Here is a 20424-nt window from a genome sequence, read left to right as displayed (position 1 = left end):
AATGTGTGCGAGGCGGGGGCGGGAACTTCGTGCTTTCTACAGACCCCGCTACGGTGGCTTTCTGAGCTCCCCTAGAGCTGTTTTTTTGCCTTCTTGGTCCTGGCACTCCGGCTTCTTGCTCCCTGATATGGCTGAAGAGGGCATGTTATAAGTTAGGCGCTCTCTGGGCAGCCCGTCTCCTGGCGCAGGGTCCTTGGGCTGAGACTTCAGGCGACGGCAGGGAAGACAGGGTCCTTTTCTGGGACAGTCGCGCAGGCAGCGGCTGCGGGAAGCCGGACACCGGGCGTCATGTATTACAAGTTTAGTGGCTTCACGCAGAAGTTGACCGGAACATGGGCTTCCGACGCCTATAGCCCGCAGGTACCGGTCGCGCCGGGCCGTCTCGGACAGAAGCGGCCGCCCGAGCCTTTGCGCTTGGAAGTCGTGAGGCCGGAGGCGGCTGGGATTTTTGCCTGCGGTTCGGTTTGGCTCGCCCCGCACGTCCCGGCCCCTCTCCACGTCTGCTTGCAGCGGCCGTAGAGCCGCTCATTCTGTAGCTGCTTCCCCCGCCGGGCTGGTCCGGCGCGGAAGTTGGGCCTGGCACTTACCTGGGGTCAAGGTGACCTCCGAGGTCGTTGCTTCTGGGTCGTGGGGTGGCTTGTGGGGTCGGCGTGGCCCAGAATGCGACCTGGCAAGAGTCTGAAGTTAGACTTTGTCCTATTTAAGGAGGTTCCGCTTTTGGTCCCCGCAGTGCTCTACTGTTATCCCCACTTCCTAGCCCCAAAAGCCGCATCAAAGCACGAGGTTGGAGAGCTGGGATGACAGCACCGAGGGAAGTCATAAGGGCCGGAGAGGCTGTATGATCAGAACTGAGGGACTTAATGGGATCTTTCAAATGTCCAGTTGAATCTGGGCAATTACGTGCAACGACCTTAAACGCTTCTCAGCTGTAAAATGGTTGACTGCAGCTATTTGAGTCTAAAAAGTAATCTGATTTCACTCATTTTGTTGGTTGGGAATTTCGGACTCAGTTGTAGACTCTTAGTAAGAGCTAACATCCCGGCTTTGCCATTTTATTTTTATGACCTTTATCAGGTTACTTAATTTTTTGTGAGCTTAGTTTCATCTAGGGCAGCTTTAGTACAGGTTAAATGAAGTGTCTTGTCACGTCATTAGTAGTCTTTGGCAGGTGGTTGGTACTGGCCGGTGATAGGTAGCTACTTCTTCAGAAGTTGAGTGTGAGATACCATCGTGTTCATTCCTGTCCTCAGAAGTGTGGGAACGGTTGGTGAAATATGCAGTTGGTGAAATATTCAAGCTGGAATCGAATAGTAAGGATCCCAGGTGGGATGCTCTGTTGTTACCTCCTCCTTTCTGGGGGACACAGTAACTTGCCCAAGCAGGAATGATGTTTAAAGAGATTTCAGGGTCGCCTTGGTGGCTCATTTGGTTAAGTGTCTGATTTCAGCTCAGGTCGTGATCTCGGGGTCCTGGGATCGAGTCCGGAATCGGGTTCCCTGCTCAGTGGGGAGTCTTCTCCCTCTCTCCATCCCACCCTTCCCGCTCATGCGCTTGCTCTCTGTCTTCCTCAAATAAAATCTTTTTAAAAGGTGATTTTAGTCGGGGCGCCTGGGTGGCTCAGTGGGTTAAGCCTCTGCCTTCGGCTCAGGTCATGATCCCAGGGTGCTGGGTTGGAGCCCCGCATCGGGCTCTCTGCTTAGCGGGGAGCCTGCTTCCTCCTCTCTCTGTGCCTGCCTCTCTGCTTACTTGTGATCTCTCTCTCTGTCCAATAAATAAATAAAATCTTTAAAAAAAAGTGATTTTAGTCTAAGATTAGATGTGCTGTTAATATTAACTAAAATAAGCGTGTCTGGGTGGCTCAGTCGTTGAGTGTCTGGCTTCAGCTCAGGTCAAGATCTCAGGACCCTGGGATCCAGTCATCCAGCCCTGCTCTCTGCTCAGTAGGGTGACGGCTTCCCCCTTCCCCTCTGCCTGATGCTCCCCCTGCTTGTGCTCTTTCTCTCTGTGTGTCAAATAAATAAATAAAATCTCTAAAAAGAATTAAGATAGGGCAGGTTTTGGGGATTTGGGAGGAAGGGTCCAGGTTTATGAATGTTGAACTTGTGATGATGTTATGTCTGGTAGTAGCTGGATTTAAGAGTATGGAATTTAATAGGTTTAGGTGTCTTCAGCCTATAGTTGGTAGTAGAAGCTGTGGTGGGGAGATCACCCAGGGAGCATATAGGGAAGAAAGGTGGGAATGTGATTAGACTACAGCAACGTGAAGGGGAGGGTAGAGGAGGAACATTTATCAAAAGAACAAACCAGGATTAGAAGGGAAACCAGTGTGGTGTCATTGAAGCCAAGTTGGTAATGAGGTCTAAAGAAGAAGTGGTCAACAGTGATTTATTTATTTTGCAGATTACAGGGGAATAGCTATTTCTGTCATATTTATTTCTATAGAAGAAGCGTATTTTTCAGTGCACTGATCATAAATGTTTCAGTTTAATGAGTTTTGACCAATGCATACACTGTAACCCATACCCCTGTTAACATATAGGACATTCCATCACCTCTAGGAAGTTCCCTTCCCTATCCCTGTCCACCTTCCTCTTGTGACTCTTATAAATAAACTGTTTTTGCTGTTTTTGAATTTCACGTAAATGGAACCACACAGTACTCTTTTGTGTAGGGCCTTTTTTCCCCCATCAATATTTTTGAGGTTCATTCATGTTACATGTATTAGTAACTCCTTTTATTGCTGTGTAGAATTTCATTGTGTGACTGTATCACAACTGATTTGTTTGTGGTTGTAGACGTTCTTTTATTTTTTGCATATTTGTCAGAGAGCACAAGCAGGAGGAGCTGCAAGCAAAGGGAGAAACAGGCTCCCTGCGGAGCAAGGAGCTCCATGCCAAACTTGATCCCCTGACCTGAGCGGAAGGCAGACACTTAACTGACTAAGCCACCCAGGCAGCCTGTAGATGTTTTTAAAATAGAGTTTTAGCATAATCTAGGTTTTGCGATTTAGCAAGGAAGTAAAATTTTTGACTGAAACTAACATATATTGAAATTAAATTGGCTCCCAGAGCAGAGATTATCCTGAGATGCTTGTGGTACAGGTAGGGCATTCAGATTTCTAGTGCCTCTTAAATGGTATTTCTCTTGAGAATGTAATCTTCTTAGTTACTTAAGATTTCTAACTCTGCGTTGAAAGAAGTGATGTGTAGGTTTTATATGTAGATTTCGGAGTGCTTGTGTCGGGCATCCCCCAAACCAGGTGTTCTGGCTTTGGCAGTTAGGAGCACTTCAGTTTTTCCTTTCTTGGAAACATTAGCACCCTGTAAAATGTAGATATTTATAACTTCCAGTGTTATGTAAAGTAAATAACCTAACATGCATTGAATAACCTGATATGGAAAAACTAGTTTTCTAACAATGGTACAGGTAGATTTTTGTAAATCAGTTTGATGGCAAGTAATTGTATTTTCCAGTGGTTGATTGAAAAGCATTTTCCTTATCTTTTTGTGTCCTAAGTCAAAGTAAATTGAGGTTAATAAACATATGAAAAGAGGCTCAACATCGTTAGTCATTAGGGAAATGCAAATCAAAACCACAGTGAGCTATCACTTCACACCTGCTAAAATCAAAAGATAGACAACAGGTGTTAGTGAGAATGTGGAGACACTGGAACCCTACTATATTGCTGGTAGGAATGTAAAATGGTGCAGCCACTTTAGAAATAGTCTGGCAGTTTCTTAAAAAGGGAAACATTTCTACCTTATGACTCAACAATTCTAGTTAAGAGGGCAAGATGACCTTCTAGGTAAAGGAAACTGAGAATGAAGGAGGGGAGGGGGCTGCAGGGGAATCACTGAGGAGTAAGTTTAGCTGTGGTAGGTGGACATAAATCATGAAGGGTCTATGATGATAGGGCTTATTTTTGTCAGAAACAGGAATTTACAAAGCATCTTGATGGAGAAAGTTGTGGTAGAGTCTTGTCCAGAGGTTGAAACAAGGGCATACTTCTCACCTTCCGTTTTGTGGAAGGTTTATGATGGAGGAGCAAGTACCATGACAGAGCTATGCTTGGAGAGATAATATGATTGGGAGAAACCACTACCAGGGATGTCTGTTAAACCCATACAATAGTTCAGGGTCTTCCAAGTGGGAAAGGAGTCTGGGGAATAAGGATTTAGCAACCAGTGAGGGAGATTGTGGGGGATGAGAAAGGAGGACTCCAGGATGACTGGGTAATGAGAGGATGGTGGTGCTTTCCTTATAATAAACAGGGAACTCCTGAATAGGTTTGTGAGAAACTGGGTGGATTTTGGACCTGCGGAGTGTTATGTGTCCTGGAAACATGGAGGTGGTGGTATCTTGCTGGCAGGTAGAAAGAACGAACTTGAGTTGCTGCAGACTGAAACTTTGTTTCTAGTCCTAAATCAGAGTGAATTCAGATCAGTGCACTGAAAAATTCTATGATTTAAAATATTTTAAAAAATTGAGTTTCTCTTATTTCTCTACTCTCCTCCTCCTCAAATCTAAAAGGTAGAAGAAGAGGGAAACTTGGGCCAGTCAACTTTGAAGGGAAAGAAATCAAGTTGACTTTTTTCTTTAAAAGACTTGGAGCAACTGGGGGAACCTGGCTGGCTCATTTGGTGAAGCATGCAACTCTTTGATCTTAGGGTTCTGAATTTGAGCCCTGCATTGGGTGTAGAGGTTACTTAAAAAGAAAATCTTTTTTTTTTTTTTTTTTAAGATTTTATTTATTTCAGAGAGAGAGAACACAAGTGGGGGAAAGGGACAGAAGGAGAAGCAGACTCCCCACTGAGTGGGGAGCTGAATATGGGCTTGATCCCAGGACCCCAGAATCATGACTGGAGCCAAAGGCAGACCCTTTACCATCTGAGCCATCCAGGTTCCCCTTAAAAATAAAATCTTAAAAAAAATTTTTTGGAGCAACTAAATTATACTGGGAAGAACTTAACTGCTAAATGTTGTTGCTTTTGAATGGCTCTTAATTGTAGAGGTAGTGATTGTGTAAATAGCTCAGAGATTTGATATTAAAAAGCAAAACCTGTGATTTCCACTTGGTCTCTAGTCCACTATTTTAAGAACAGCATTCACTGGTTTTCTCATTTGTGGGAGGTGTGGGAGGCTCTGCCATCAACTGCTGATTTGATTTACATGACTTTAGTTCTGAAATATTTAAGTCTACGTTGTGGTGAAGCTATAGTTTATTTATACATTCAACAGATATCTAAATGTGCTCTTCGCTTTTTTAAGTCTTGGGATGTAAGAGCAGTGAACAAAACATGCCAAAATCCTGCCTTCGTGAGGCTTCCATTGCAGTAGGGGGAGACACAGTAAACAACGTAAAATTCAGTATGTTCGGTGCTTATAAGTGCTGTGGAGAAAAAAAAAAAAAAAGACCAGGAATGGGTGATAGGTCGTTAGGAGGGTAAGGGGGAGGACATGCAGTTTAAAAGGATGTCTTGGGAATGGCTTGCTGAGAAGGTGACACAGGGGCAAAGACCTGAAGGAGGTGAGGGTACAGCCACGTGGATACCCAGAGAAGAGCATTCTAGATAGAGGGAACAGTGCCTGGTGCCTGGGAGGTTTAAGGGACTCGTCTAGGGGACTGGGGTAGAGAAAGGGGATGCTATAAGTTTGAGGGGTGCATCTCATGGCCCTGGAAGTCCCTGTAAGAACTTTGGGTTTTGCTCAGTGAGATAGGAGGCTTTTGGAGAGGTTTGAGCTCAGTAGTGACATCTGTAGTCACCGGTTGCTGCATGACAGTAGGTGTGGAAACGGAGGGTGATCAGTTGGGAGGCTCTTGTAAAAATCCAGGGGTTTGGACCAGAGTGTGGATTGGTGGAGATGGGTGAGAAGTGGTCAGATGCTGAGTGTTCTTTGAAGGTAGAGCCAGAAGGATTTGCGGTGTGTGAGCTGTGTGAAAAATGATTCTGAGCACACGGGTGGCTCAGCCCTTAAGCATCTGACTCTTGATCTTGGCTCAGGTCATGATCTCAGAGTTGTGAGGTTGAGCCGTATAGGGCTTCACATACAGTGAATGAGATTTTCTCCCTCTGTCTCCCCCCACTCATGTGCGCACGCACGTGCGCTCTCTCTCTCTCAAATAAATAAAATCTTAAAAAAAAAAAAAAAAAAGAAGGATTCCAAGGATTTGGGCCTGAGAACCTGCTGTTGTGCATTGTTGAGATGGGGGAGGCCCGTAATTCTTCTGTATTGGGACATCTGCAACCCTGGAAGGGGCATAGGGGAAGGGATTTGCTCTAGTTGCCTTCCTGTAAATACAACTTCCTGGTCAAGCCCACTCTTGGGAGCCCCAGTGTCAGTCCTGTCTAGCTGCCTTGAAACATTGGAAGCACTGACTGCTCTTAAATTCTTAGGAAATAGGGGTTCCTGGGGGGGCTCAGTCGTTAACTGTCTGCCTTTGGCTCGGGTCATGATCCTAGGATCCTGGGGTCGAGCCCCTCATCTGTCTCCCTGTTCGGTGGGAAGCCTGCTTCTCCCTATTTCATTTCCCCTGCTTGTATTCGTGCGCGCGTGCGCTCTCTCTGTCAAAGAAATAAATAAAATCTTAAAAAAAAAATTCTCAAGAAATTTAATGACAGATTGGTGAATACCCATTCCTTTTACTTGTGGGGCCAGGACAGCTGAGTTATTGATTGTATGGTATAATAAAAGTGGGTGGGTTTGAATCCATCTTTCGTATGGAATCTCAGCTTTGTTTTAATCATCTGTAATTGAGTGGGGGGCACCTGGGTGGCCCAGTTGGCCCAGTTAAGTGTCTGCCTTTGCCCTGGGCCATGATCCCAGAGTCCCAGGATTGAGACCCTGCATCAGTCTACCCCCCTCAGCGAGGAGTCTGCTTCTCTCTCTGACTGTCCCCCCTCATGCCTTCTCTCTCTCTCAAATAGTCTTTAAAAATAAATCATCTGTAACATGGGATGATAATACCTCATTTACAGGGTTAATGTGAAGAGTAAATTTATTTATGAAGATTATGTAGGGTCCTGAAAAGAAATGCTGATTATAAATGAAAGCAGAATGTAGATTTTTTTTTTTTTTTTAAGATTTTATCCATTTATTTGACAGCATCAGCAAGGGGAGTGACAGGCATAAGGAGAAGCAGCCTCCCCATTAAGCCTGATGCTTAACTGACTGAGCCACCCAGGTGACCCTAGAATGTAGAATTTTATACCTGACTGTAAAGATGTTAAAATATGAAAAAAAGATTAGAGGAGAATATACAATTTATAATAGTTAATGGGATAAGATGCTTAGATTATTGGTAACTTGAAAATTCCATATTCTAAACTTTTACAGTATTGTAAATGGAAATATGGAGTTATTTCAAACCATTAGGATGGTTGATACTCCTTTCCTCATGTGGTACTGTACAAAATCTGCTGTAGTTTTCAGTCACTTGGTAGGTGAACAAACACTGAGCGATTAGGTATAATCCTTTCTAAAAATGCTCTCACATTAGTTCTGTCAAAACAGGAATTTGACTTCAAACCATTTTCAGAGCTGCTTAGTAGAAAAAGTTTTTATTTTTGCATTCAAAGGGAAATGATCCTTATAGGAGAAAATACAAAGCTCAGAATAAAGGAGTGTTTTAAATTCTTCAGTTCAAAGAGCAGTACTTTCTGATGTTCTTATCTCCATAGTTAGGGCCTTCCGTCCCATTTCTAACTCCTGAATCTGAGTGTATTATATACTAAATTTAGACTAGCAGCTTACTCACAAAACTTTCTTTTTAAATCAGTTGTTGCCTTTAAGCAACAGTTGAGAAAGGGAAGTAGGGGCAGGTAGTAGAATACTTAAAAACCCAAGGCTCTAGACTTTAGAGGGGCCTGACTTTTGACACTAGACACCATTCTTTTTGCTATGCGATCTTAGGCAAGTTGCCCTCTCTGATCTAGTTTTCTCCTCTGTAAAATGGGTATAGTAACATCTTGGTAGGGTTGCTGGCAGGATTAAGTGAGATGATGTTTGTCAAATACTTGACAGGATGCCAGGCATATAACAAAGTCTGAGTACATAATTAGTGGCTCTTATTTCAAAACATTAATATCCATAATGGCAGGGATTGTGTCTGTCCTAGTCATCGTGCATTTTCAGTATAGAGTAAGTGCTCAGTCATATATGCTGAGTGAGAGGATGCAGTGCAGAAAAGTCCACAGTTCATGCCCATTCATGGGACTGTGTCAAAGAAATTGAAATGATGTTTATTTTGTGGGGGGAGGTTAATTGAAATAGAGTTGGTTTATAATATTTTATTATATTTCAGGTGTATAACATAGTGATTCTATAATTATATACATTACAAAATGCTCACCACTGTAAGTATACTTAATCATCTGTCACCTTACAGCATTAATGACCATATTCTGTATGGTGTACTTTTTACCCTTCTGACTTATTTTACAACTGGAAGTTGTATATTTTAATTTCCTTCACCTCCTTCCCTTATCCTCCCACCCTCTCCCCTCTGGGCCACCAGTTCTCTGTATTTATGGGTCTATTTCTTTCTTTCTTTTTTTTTTTTTTTTTAAGATTTTATTTATTTGACAGAGATCATAAGCAGCCAGAGAGAGGAAGGGAAGCAGGCTCCCTACTGAGCAGAGAGCCCGATGTGGATCTCGATCCCAGGACCCTGGGATCATGACCTGAGCCGAAGGCAGAGGCTTTAACCCACTGAGCCACCAGTTCTATTTTTTGTTTTATTTTATAGATTCCACACATAAGTGAGATATTAATCGTATTTGTTTTTTCTGTCTTATTTCACGTAGCATAATATCCTCTAGGTCTATGCAAGTTGTTGCCAGTGGCAATATCTTGTTTTCGTGGCTGAGTTTTACTCCATTATGTGTATGTGTGTGTGTATGTGTGTACACACACACCACATCTTTATCCATTCATCTATCAATGTACACTTAATATTGCTTCCATATCTTGGCTATTGTAAATAATTCTGCAATAAACATAAGGGTGCACATCTTTTTGCATTGATATTTTTGTTTTCTTTGGGTAAATACCCAGAAGCAGAATTACTGGTTGGTTTGTTTGTGTTTGTTTTTTGGAATTACTGGTTTGTATGATATTTGTATTTTTAATTTTTTGAGGAACCTCCATACTGCTTTCCATAATAGTTGCACCAGTTTATATTCCCATGAACAATGGGTGAGAGTTGCCTTTTCTCTCTATCCTCTATACCCTTGTTATTTCTTCAATTTTTGATACTAACTATCCTTGTTGTGGTTTTGATTCACATTTCCCTGATACTTAGTGATGTTGAACATTTTTTCATGTGTCTGTTGGCCATCTTTAAGTCTGCTTTGGAAAATAAGTGTTCAAATCCTTTGCCCATTTTTTTTTGGTATTGAGTTGTATAAGTTCTTTATATATTTTGTATATTAACCCATTATTAGATATATCATTTGCACATAGTCTTCTCCTAGTCAGTTGGTTGCCTTTTTGTTTTGTTGGTTTCCTTCACTGTGCAAAAGATTTTTTTTTTTTTTTAAGATTTTATTTATTTATTTGACAGAGATCACAAGTAGGCAGAGAGAGGGGGAAGCAGGTTCCCTGCGGAGCAGAGAACCTGATGCGGGGCTCGATCCCAGGACCCTGGGATCATGACTTGAGCCGAAGGCAGAGGCTTTAACCCACTGAGCCACCCAGGCGTCCCTGTGCAAAAGATTTTTAGTTTGCTATAGTCCCAGTTGTTTATTTTTGCTTTCGTTTCCCTTAGCTGAAGAGACCGATTCAGAAAAATGTTGTTAAGGCTGATATCTAAAAGATTACATATGTTTTTAGGAGTTTATGATTTCAGGTCTTACATTTGGGTTTTAATTCATTTGGAATTTATTTTTTGTGGGGTTTTTGTTTTTTTTGTTTTGTTTTGTTTTCAAATGATCCTTTATTGAAGTATTTTCCTTTGTAGTTCTTTTTTTCTTTTTCTTTTTTTTTTTTTTTTAAGATTTTATTTATTCATTTGACAGAGACGCACAGAGAGAGGGAACACATGCAGGGGTAGTGGGAGAGAAAGAAGGGTTCCCGCCAAGCAGGTAGCCTGATGCGGGGCTCAATCCCAGGACCCTGGGATCACAACCTGAGCCGAAGGCAGAGGATTAACCCAGTGAGCCACTCAGGCACCCCCAAAGCTCCTTTTTAAAAAAAAAAAAAATTTTAAAGTAATCTCTGTACTCAACATAGGGCTTGAACTCAGAACCCTAAGATCAAAAGTCACATGCTCTGCTGACTCCACCCGCCCGGCCCCCTGTGTTTTTTTTTTTTTTTTTTTTTTTTTTTTAATGTTTTATTTTAATTAATTAATTACTTTAGAGAGAAAGCAGTGGGTGGGAGGGGAAGGAGAGAGAATCTAGAGGAGACTCCACACTGAATGCAGAGCCTGATACGGGGCTGGATCCCACGACTGCAAGTTCCTGACCTGACCCAAAACCAAGAGTTGGATGTTCAGGGACTGAGCCGCCCAGCACTTCCGGTTTCATTCTTCTGCGTGTAGTTGTCCAGTTCTACCAGCACCATTCATTGAGGAGATTGTTTTTTCCCCATTGTGTATTTTTGTTTCCTTTGTTGTAGATTCGTAAAAATAATGGTTTTATTTCTGGGCTCTCTGTTCCATTGATCTGTTTTTGTGCTAGTACTGTACTCTTTCGATTATTATAGCTTTTGGTATATCTTGAAATCTGGGATTGTGATACCCGCAGCCTTGTTCTTTTTCAAGATTGCTTTGGCTATTTGGGACCTTTGATTCCATACAAATTTTAGGATTATTTTTTCTCATTTTGTGAAAAATGCTGTTGGTATTTGATAGGGATTGTATTGGATCTGTCGGCTGCTTTGGGTAGTGAACGTTTTAACAATATTAATTCTTCCAGTTAATGAGCATGGTGTCTCTTTCCATTTATTTGTGTCTTCAGTTTCTTTCATTATTGTCTTAATAGTTGTCAGAGTACAGGTTTTTCACCTTCTTGGTTAAATTTATTCCTTAGGTATTTCATTCTTTTTGTAGTTGTAAATGGGATTGTTTTCTGAATTTCTCCTTCTACTTCACTATTAGCATATCAAAACGCAACAGGTTTTTGTATATTTTGTATCCTGCGACTTTACCAAATTCTAATAATTTTTTGGTGGAGTCTTTAGGGTTTTTTTTTTTTTTTAAAGATTTTATTTATATATTTGACAGACAGAGATCACGGGTAGGCAGAGAGGCAGAGAGAGAGGGAGAAGCAGGCTCCTTGCCGAGCAGAGAGCCTGATGCAGGGCTCTATCCAAGGACCCTGAGATCATGACTGGAGCTGAAGGCAGAGGCTTAACCCACCAAGCCACCCAGGTGCCCCTTTAGGGGTTTTTTATATGTAGTATCATGTCGGCTGGAAATACTGAAAGTTTTACTTCTTATTATCTAGGATGCCCTTTATTTCTTTTTTTTAGTCTGATTGCTGTGGCTAGGACTTCCAGTACTATGTTGAATAATAGTGGGGAGAAGGGACATCCTTGTTTTGTTCCTTTTGATCTTAGAGAAAAAGCTTTCACTTTTCACCATTGAGTATGATGTTAGCTGGTGGATTTATCATATATGGTCTTTATTATATTGAGGTATGTTCCTTCTAAACCCACTTTGTTGACACTTTTTATCATAAATGGATGTTGAATTTTGTGAAATGTTTTTTCTGCATTTGTTGAGGTGATCGTGTGATTTTTATCCTCATTTTGTTAATGTTGTATATCCTGTTGATTGATTTGTGGATATTGAACCATTCTTGCATCCTGGAATAAGTTCCACTTGATCGTGGTTTGATCTTTTTAATATATTGTTGAATTCAGTTTGCTAAACTGAGTATTGCTAATTGTTGAGTATTTTTTGCACTTGTGTTCATCAGAGATACCGAGCTGTCATTTTCTTTTTTTATTTGGTTTTAGTATCAGGGTAATGCTGGTCTTATAGAATGAATTTAGAAGAATTTCTTCCTCTTCTAGTTTTTGGAATCCTTTGAGAATGACAGTTATTAACTCTTCTTTAAATGTTTGATAGGAGGTATTACCTATGAAGTCATGTAGACCTGGATGTTTATTTGTTGGGAGGTTTTTTTTTTTTTTTTTTTTTAAGATTTTATTTATTTATTTGACAGAGAGACAGAGAAGGAACACAAACCGGGATTGGGAGAGGGAGAAGCAGGCTTCTTGCTGATCAGGGAGCCTGGTGTGGGTCTCCATCCCAGGACTCCAGGATCATGGCCCATGCCAAAGGAGGACGCTTCACGGTTGAGCCACCCAGGCGCCCCTGTTGGGAGTTTTTTTATTACAGATACACTTTCTCTACTAGTAATTGGTCTGCTCAGATTCACTATTTCTTCCTGATTCAGTCTTTGAAGATTGCGTGTTTCTAGAAATTTGTCCATTTCTTCTATGTTGTTCAACTTGTTGGCATATACTTTTCATAGCAGTCTCTTAGAATCCTTTGTATTTCTGTGGTGTTAGTTGCAACTTGTCTTTAATTTGCAATTTTGTTTGAGTTCTTTTTTTCTTAATAAGTCAGCTAAAGGTTTATCAATTTTGTTTATCTTTTTGAAGAACCAGTTCTTAGTTTCATTTTTTTTAAGTCTCCAATTACTGATTTCTACATAATCTTTGTTATTTCCTTCTTTCTACTAACTTTGCTCTCCATTTTTTTTTCTTGTTCCTATAGGTGTAAAGTTGAGGTTGTTGAGATTGTTCTTATTTCTTGAGGTAGGCCTGTATTACTTTAAACTTCCTCTTAGGACTGCTTTTGTTGCATCCCAGATTTTGAATCATTGTTTCCATTTTCATTTCTCCGTGTATCTTTAAAATTTCCTCTTTGTGGGGTGCCTGGGTGGCTCAGTGGTTAAAGCCTCTGTCTTTGGCTCAGGTCATGATCCCAGGGTCTTGGGATAGAGCCCCGCAAGAGGCTCTCTGCTCAGTGGGGAGCCTGCTTTCCTCCTCTCTCTCTCTGCCTGCCTCTCCTGCCTACTTGTGATCTCTGTCAAATAAATAAATAAAATCTTTAAAAAAAAAAAATTTCCTCTTTGAGTTCTTCCTTGATCCATGGATTGTTTAAGAGCATGTTGTTTAGGGGCGCCTGGGTGGCTCAGTGGGTTGAGCCTCTGCCTTCGGCTCGGGTCATGGTCTCAGGGTCCTGGGATCGAGCCCCGCATCAGGCTCTCTGCTCAGCAGGGAGCCTGCTTCCCTTCCTCTCTCTCTGCCTGCCTCTCTGCCTACTTGTGATCTCTCTCTGTCAAATAAATAAATAAATAAAATCTTAAAAAAAAAAAAAAAGAGCATGTTGTTTAGCCTCCCATGTGTTTGTGGTCTTTTCCAGGTTTTTTTTTTGTATTTGTTTTTTTTTGTTTGTTTGTTTTTTGTTTTTTGGGGGTTTTTTTGGCTGTAATTGAGTTCTAGGTTCATAGTGCTGTGAATGGAGAAGATGCTGCATCTTAAATTTATTGAGACTTGTTTTGTGGCCTAACATGTAATCTCTCCTGGAGAATGTTCCAGATGCACTTGAAAAATACATATATTCTGCTGCTCATGGATGGACTGTTCTGTACATATCTGCTAGGTCTGTCTGGTCTGATGTTATTTAAAGCCACTGTTACCTTATTGATTTTATGTCTGGATTCTCTGTCCATTGATATAAGTGGGGTGTTAAAGCCTTCTACTATTATTGTATTATTGTTTCTCCCTTTGTGTCTGTTAATATTTGCTTTTTATATTTAGGTGCTCCTGTGTTGGGTGCATAGATATTTACAGTTGTTGTAACCTCTTGTTGGATTATTCCTTTATATAGTGCCCTTCTTTGTTTCTTGTTACAGTCTTTGTTTTAAAGACCAATTTGTCTGATAATAGTTTTTAGTATCCCAACTTTCTTTTTACTTCCATTTGTGTGGAATATTTTTCTTTATATCCCTTCACTTTCAGTCTGTACCTGTCTTTAGGTCTGAAGAGAGCCTCTTAATAGGCAACATATAGATGGCCCTTGTTTTTTATTCTTTGAATAACCCTTGCCTTTTTTTTTTTTTTTTAAGATTTTTAAAATTTTTATTTCTTTGTCAGAGAGAGCGAGCGCACAAGATTGCACAAACGGGGGAGTCACAGGCAGAGGGAGAAGCCGGCTACCCACTGAACAAGGAGCCTGATGTGGGACTGGTCCCATTACCCTGGGATCATGACCCGAGCCAAAGGCAGACACCCAATGACTGAGCCACCCAGGCGTCCCTGAATTACCCTTGTCTTTTGACTGGAGCATTTTGACCATTTACTTACTTACTTAATTAATTTATTAAATAGGGTCCACACCTAGCCAGGAGCCCAGTGTGGGCCTCAAACTCATGACCCTAAGATCAAGACCTGAGCTGAGATCAAGAGTTGAACGCTTAACTCACTGAGCCACTCAAGTGCCCCATTTTTTTAAAGATGATTTGCATTTAAAGTAATAATGTATAGGTGACATTTTGCTAATTGCTTTCTGGTGGTTTTTGTCATTTTTTTCTCCTCTCTTCCCTTGTAATTGATGACTTGTGTTTTGCTAGGATTCTTTTCTTTTTTCTTGTGGATTTATTATGTTTTTGGTTTCTGGTTAGCTCAAGTTTCATATGTAGCATCTTAAGGATATAGCAGTCTATATTAAGCTTATGGTTGCTTAAGTTCGAACACATTCTAAAATCACTATTAAATCCTCCCCGTGTGTGTATATGTATATGATGTCATATTTACATCTTTATTTTGTGACTCTCAACAAATTTTATAGGTAATTGATTTTACTCATCTTTTAACTTTCATACTCGTTTTATAAGTGATTGGTTTATTACCTTTATTATATGTTTGCTTTTAACAGTGAGGTTTTTTTGTTTTGTAATTTTCTTCCAGTTACGGCCTTTTCTTTTTGGCTAAAAGTCCCTTTAACATTTCTTCTAATTTGTGTTGTTCTGGGGCAGCCTCGGTGGGATGTTTGGAGCTGAGGCAGGTGCCTGTGGTGGAGGATTCCTCGGGGACAGCTGCGGCCGGTGTGCGCGGGGCTGAAGGCGCAGGCCGGCCAGCGTGCCTGCTCCCATCTGCCCTGTCAAGGCAGAGGGGGAACGTAAACAATGGTGCTTCCTAGCACCCTCTAACCAGAGAGAGTTCCAGCAGTTCTCCCACCATTTAGCAGTTGTTCTAGCATTAGTATACGAGGTGTTCTTCACTTATAGTCTGTTGGCCTTTTATTTTACTTTTTTAAGATTTTATTTACTTGAGAGAAAGAGAGTGAGAGAGAGCACGACAGGGAGGAGGGTCTGAGGGAGAAGCTGACTCCCGGCTGAGCAGGGAGCCCCACCAGGGACTCAATCCTGGAACTTCAGGGTTATGACCTGAGCCAAAGGCAGTCGCTTAAGCCAATTGAGAACTACTCAGGCGCCCTCTATTTGCCTTTTAAACTGATTGGGGTTTTTTTTTTTTTTGCCCTGCCCCCAGGCTGGGTGAATCTGTGTGTGGGCCTCCCAGTGCTGTCCCTCCCCACCGCAGTTCTAGCATCAGGTGCGGTTCCTGTTGTTACTGTGTCTCTGTTTCCTGCCATTCTCTTTGTGGCCCCTCTATCCTTTGCTCTGCAGAAGCTGTTCAGTCGGCCTTCAGTTCTTCTTCAGGCAGAGTTACTCTCTGTGTATAGGTGTAGATTTTGTGTATTCCTGGAGGAAGTGAGTTCAGGGTCTTCTGTGCTGCCATCTTGGACCGGAACAAGTTTGCTTTAATGCCTTTTAGTTGCCCCGTTGATCTTAATGCTTGCCTGGTGGGAGTATCATTGAAGCTTTCAATATATGATCTTTAGACTAGGTCTTGTCAGTTATAAGTAAGTTTTGTTGTCTTTGAGGAGATTAAGGACCAGGGGTCTGACAATTCTGTTAATTTGAGCAAAGCCATTTTCTCTCTCATCTGTAAAATGAAAGAGGCTGAGCTTGAACTCTGCTTCCTAACTTTAAATTTTATTTTTTTTAAGATAGAATATAAAAGGATGAAGTTTTATTGGTTTGTAACTCTTAGCTCCTATCTTTTAGAATTTAATATAAAAGGATGCGATTTTATTGGTTTGTAACTCTTAGCTCCTGTCTTAATCTCCAGGTTATTTTGGAGAACCATCTATAAACCTGCCACTGTGGCTTTTCTCTATCAGATAGAAAACCAGAGTTCCCCTGAGGTACTTCTTTTTTGTTTTAATAGCTTTATCAAGATACAATTCACATCCCATACATACAGTCATTTAAAGGGTATAACTCAGTAGTTTTTAGTGTGTTGATGGATATTGTGCAACCATTACCACATTAATTTTAGAGCATTTTTGTCACTTCCAGAACAAATCTATACCCTGCATTTATTACCCCACTGTTGGTCACCTCCCAACCCAAGGCAGCTGCTGATCTACTTTCTGTCTGTGTAGATTTTCCTATTCTGGACTTGCATATGAATGGGCTCATAGAAGATGTGGTCTTTTTGACTAGCTTCTCTTACTTGGCATGTTTTTAAGGGTTATTCTTGTTGTAGCCTGTGACAGTACTTCATTTATCTCCCCCTTTAGGTTCTTTTTAAGCCTGTATTCCTGTCCATGTGGCCCAGGGAGCTGCTAATCACAGACTTGCGTTGACCCCCAGTGTCATTGAGTGGGTATTGCTGACTGTGTGCTGTGTGCCCATGGCAGGCGCGCTGCTTTAGGCACACAGTGTCTCCTGCCGTCTTTTCAGGGCTAGATCCCAGTGCTTTTAGATACATGTCACAGATGAGAATACTGAATTTCCTTTATTTTTACTGTGTCTGTTTAACTTACAGGTTTATTAATGCCAGAAGGTTCAGTTACTCTAATTGTTTTGTTTTCTGGTCCTGAAAGACAGGTCTCTTACCATTAAAGGCTCCTCCAGATTGAGAGATTTTTTTTACTGTGTGTCTGCACACTTTCTGCTGTCTACTCTGGAGTTAGAACATGTTTGCTTCCCCTCCTCCCCCACCCCCATCTTAATGGCAGGGAATTCTTCTCTATGGGGTTTGCTGTGGGAAAGTGGACTAAGGTATTTTGTTGAAAGTTTAAGGACTTTAAATCTTAAAATTAAAGGCCTTGTAATGCAGACTCAGAGAGCCTTTCCTTCCTTCTTGTGTGGTTGAATTACTGCCTCCAGGATTCCAGACAGCCTGCTTGATGAAAGGTTGTTCATAAGCCCAGGCATGCTTTCAACTTGACATTTTCCTTTTTCCTACAGGGATTAAGGCCTTTGGTTTCCACAGAAGCACCACCTATCATATTTGCCACACCAACCAAACTGAGTTCTGATTTTCCTGTATATGATTATGCTGGGAAAAACAAAGTTCCCGAGCTGCAGAAGTTTTTCCAGGTGAGAGAAGACACTAGAATGGACACTAGAGAATAAGTTCTTATTTCGGCCATGAGTTTTCTCCTAGTTATTTTTTGCTTGCTTTATATTAAAATTCACTGAGCTATTAGAAGTAGGGGAGGCTCGGGGCACCTGGGCAGTTCAGTGGGTTAAGTCTCTGCCTTCGGCTTGGGTCATGGTCTCAGGGTCCTGGGATCGAGCCCCGCATCGGGCTCTCTGCTCAGCAGGGAGCCTGCTTCCTCCTCTCTCTCTGCCTGCCTCTCTGCCTGCTTGTGCTGCCTCTCCTCTCTCTCTGCCTGCTCTCTGTCAAATAAATAAATAAAATCTTTCAAAAAAAAAAAAGTAGGGGAGGCTCTCTTGGGTTTGCTGATCAACAGAGAGAAGTCAGAATTGCATTTTAGAATGTTATTAACGCTAATCTACATCCAGATAACTGAGAGGTCAGTGACCCCGCATCTCAGGTGCTGTGGGGCCGGCACTGTGTACCTCCTGTTGCAGCCTCAGAAATGTATGCAGATTCAGGACCGGTTTGGGGACTTTTGGTCAGTTGAATCCCTTTTTATCCAATAAGTAAGACTTGATTGGGCAACTGGGGTCTTGAGTTGCTATGGGGTAGGGAGTTTGGAGACTGCAAAATAATGGATTCAGCATTTTTAAACGGGTTTAACAGCTTACTGGAAAGAAGCTGCATACAAAATGGACTAGAGCGTATTAATTGACCTGGTGTGCTCAGACATCACTGGCTAACGATCAGAGGTCAGACTAAACGTAGGGCATTTCTTGTGCCTGTGGTCATTTGACTGTGGATTACCTTTGCATTTAAAAGAAATCCACCGGGGCACCTGGGTGGCTCAGTGGGTTAGAGCCTTGGCTCGGGTCATGGTCTCAGGGTCCTGGGATCGAGCCCCGCATCGGGCTCTCTGCTCAGCAGGAGGCCTGCTTCTCTTCCTCTCTCTCTCTCTCTGCCTGCCTCTCTGCCTACTTGTGATCTCTGTCTGTCAAATAAATAAAATCTTAAAAAAAAAAAAAATCCACCAATGCTTCTTTCCTAATTGAGCAAGATACAGTATATTATTTTGAAACGTGGAATTTGTTGCATGTGTGTTCCCGAGGCTCCATTTTGGAGAATGGCTTTGGCCTTACAGGCTGTGGCTGTGTTTATAAGAAAACGTATCCCACTCTTTCTGTCCGCATTCTAATGGAGTAGGGCTTTTTCCACTGCAGTTTTCGATGGATTAGTTCTAAAGTAGAGACATTTGTTCTTATTAGCCTCAACTGTAAAATCTTTCTATTATTAACCATGTCCTTGATAATTCTTGCTTTCCAGAAATCCGATGGTGTGCCCATCCACCTGAAACGAGGCCTGCCTGACCAAATGCTTTACCGGACCACCATGGCGCTGACGCTGGGGGGGACCATCTACTGCCTGATTGCTCTCTACATGGCTTCGCAGCCCAGAAACAAATGACTTCAGGCTGCAGAGGACTGGTTTGCTTTTTGGCATAAACCCTTTGAATTTTCATTTTTCACTGCTCTGTAAACATTTTCTTTTTTACTTGAATGGTTTACTTAACATTTTCCCAGAGAAATAGGAAGATATTAAGGCAGTATTTTGGTTTATGAAACGCACGTGGTCCGTCAGAGCTCATTGGACAGTTAAAACTATTGCTTAAAGAAATGCTGCTGCTCCTTGGGCTCCTGATTTCCCTGGAGGTTCTAGAGGAAGGCTGCACACAGGCTCATTGACAGCAGTCTGGGCTGAAGTCCTTAGGGACTCAGAGTGGTGTTTTTGAGCATGGGGTACAGAGGCCATTCTGGATTTGGATGTGATTGAGGAAGGAAGAGAGAAACCAAGGCCAGGAGTATGAAACGGAGGTTTATGCTAGTAGACACCTTGGGGGTTTTTCCTTCTTGCAGTAAAATGTTAAAAATTATTTGCAGCCTGACTCTGTTCATTGGACAGTTTGTTGCCAAGGGTTATTTGCCTCACCTCAGATATTTAGTGAAATTTTATGTGTAATTGTTTGTATTTATTCCACCTCGGGAACAGAAGACACCTGTTTAGTGTTATACTTTAGACCAGTGTGTTTTATTAATGCAGCTGTGACACAAAGTCTCCTTTACCTTTTCAAAATGTTATGGCTTTAAATTATGACTTATGTTGATTGTGGAATAAATACATGAATGAAAAATCTCAATTTTGAAGTTCTTTTGAATGACCTTTCAGACTACTTTCAGGATACCAGAGGCATCTTAAACCCGAGTCTCATTTCTTTCTTTTTAATTAGACACCAGATAATCTTTACAGAATGGTTCCTCAAAGTCATGTAATAGGCTAATGGCATATTGATGATTACCATATGGTTCCTTATAAGAAAGCAGCTCGCCCCTTAGTGAAATGTGCCTGTAACACACAGTTCATTTAGACATTAATTTCCTGTGCTGTCACATTGGTAGACTTCACATACGTATGTTCTATGAATGCTGAGAAAAGGTGGGATTTTATTATATATAAAGTGGTAGTCTGTGTCTTGCTGTAGCAAGGAACAGTGACCTTTTGCTGAGGGTAAAATAAACACCCAGCAGAATACTCACAGGCTAGCAGGCCCTTACTTGTCTGTACAAAATCTAAATTTTATTCTTCTCTGGTATTTCCTCCAAGTTTTTATTTTGAAAAACTTCGGACTACAGAAGGATTATGAAAGTAGTATAGTATACACCTGTATAACCTTCACTTAGCAATATATTTGTGTTTTTTTGTTCTCTTATAAATGCAGGCACATATAATGAATGTATGTAAACTACATTTGTTCTTTGCTGAATCAGTGAAGATTAAGCTATGGAATTATGATAATTCAGCCATAAAAACTGTAGGCAGTACCTTTAAGAATAAGGACATTTTCCTTTGTAACCATAATACAGTTATCACACTCCATTTAACATTGATAACAATACTATGTAATACATATTCTATATTTAAATTTCCCCAGGCATCCCAATAATGTGTCCTTTATAG

The 20424-nt window shown here is 41.3% G+C and overlaps 1 protein-coding gene across 2 annotated transcripts; it reads left to right on the top strand.

The window, feature by feature from the left end:
* Window positions 1-196: 196 nt before the first annotated feature.
* LOC116881881 (cytochrome c oxidase subunit 7A-related protein, mitochondrial) lies at window positions 197-19606 on the top strand. 2 transcript variants are annotated; one of them, XM_032882020.1, is made up of 3 exons: window positions 197-360; window positions 17277-17408; window positions 18736-19606. In XM_032882020.1, exons 1-3 carry the CDS (start codon window positions 289-291, stop codon window positions 18874-18876), a joined length of 345 nt encoding a protein of 114 aa, XP_032737911.1. In that variant the 5' UTR covers window positions 197-288; the 3' UTR covers window positions 18877-19606. The 2 variants fall into 2 exon arrangements, with proteins under 2 accessions (XP_032737911.1, XP_032737912.1); XM_032882021.1 differs by lacking the exon at window positions 197-360 and adding an exon at window positions 8328-8354.
* The last annotated feature ends 818 nt before the right edge of the window (window positions 19607-20424 follow it).

The sequence above is a fragment of the Lontra canadensis genome, unplaced genomic scaffold (genome assembly GCF_010015895.1).
Source record: "Lontra canadensis isolate GAN:19392208 unplaced genomic scaffold, GSC_riverotter_1.0 scaffold78, whole genome shotgun sequence".
NCBI classification, from domain to species: Eukaryota; Metazoa; Chordata; class Mammalia; order Carnivora; family Mustelidae; genus Lontra; species Lontra canadensis.
Note: the sequence above shows the minus strand (reverse complement) of the source record. Positions and strands in the feature narration are given on the sequence as shown.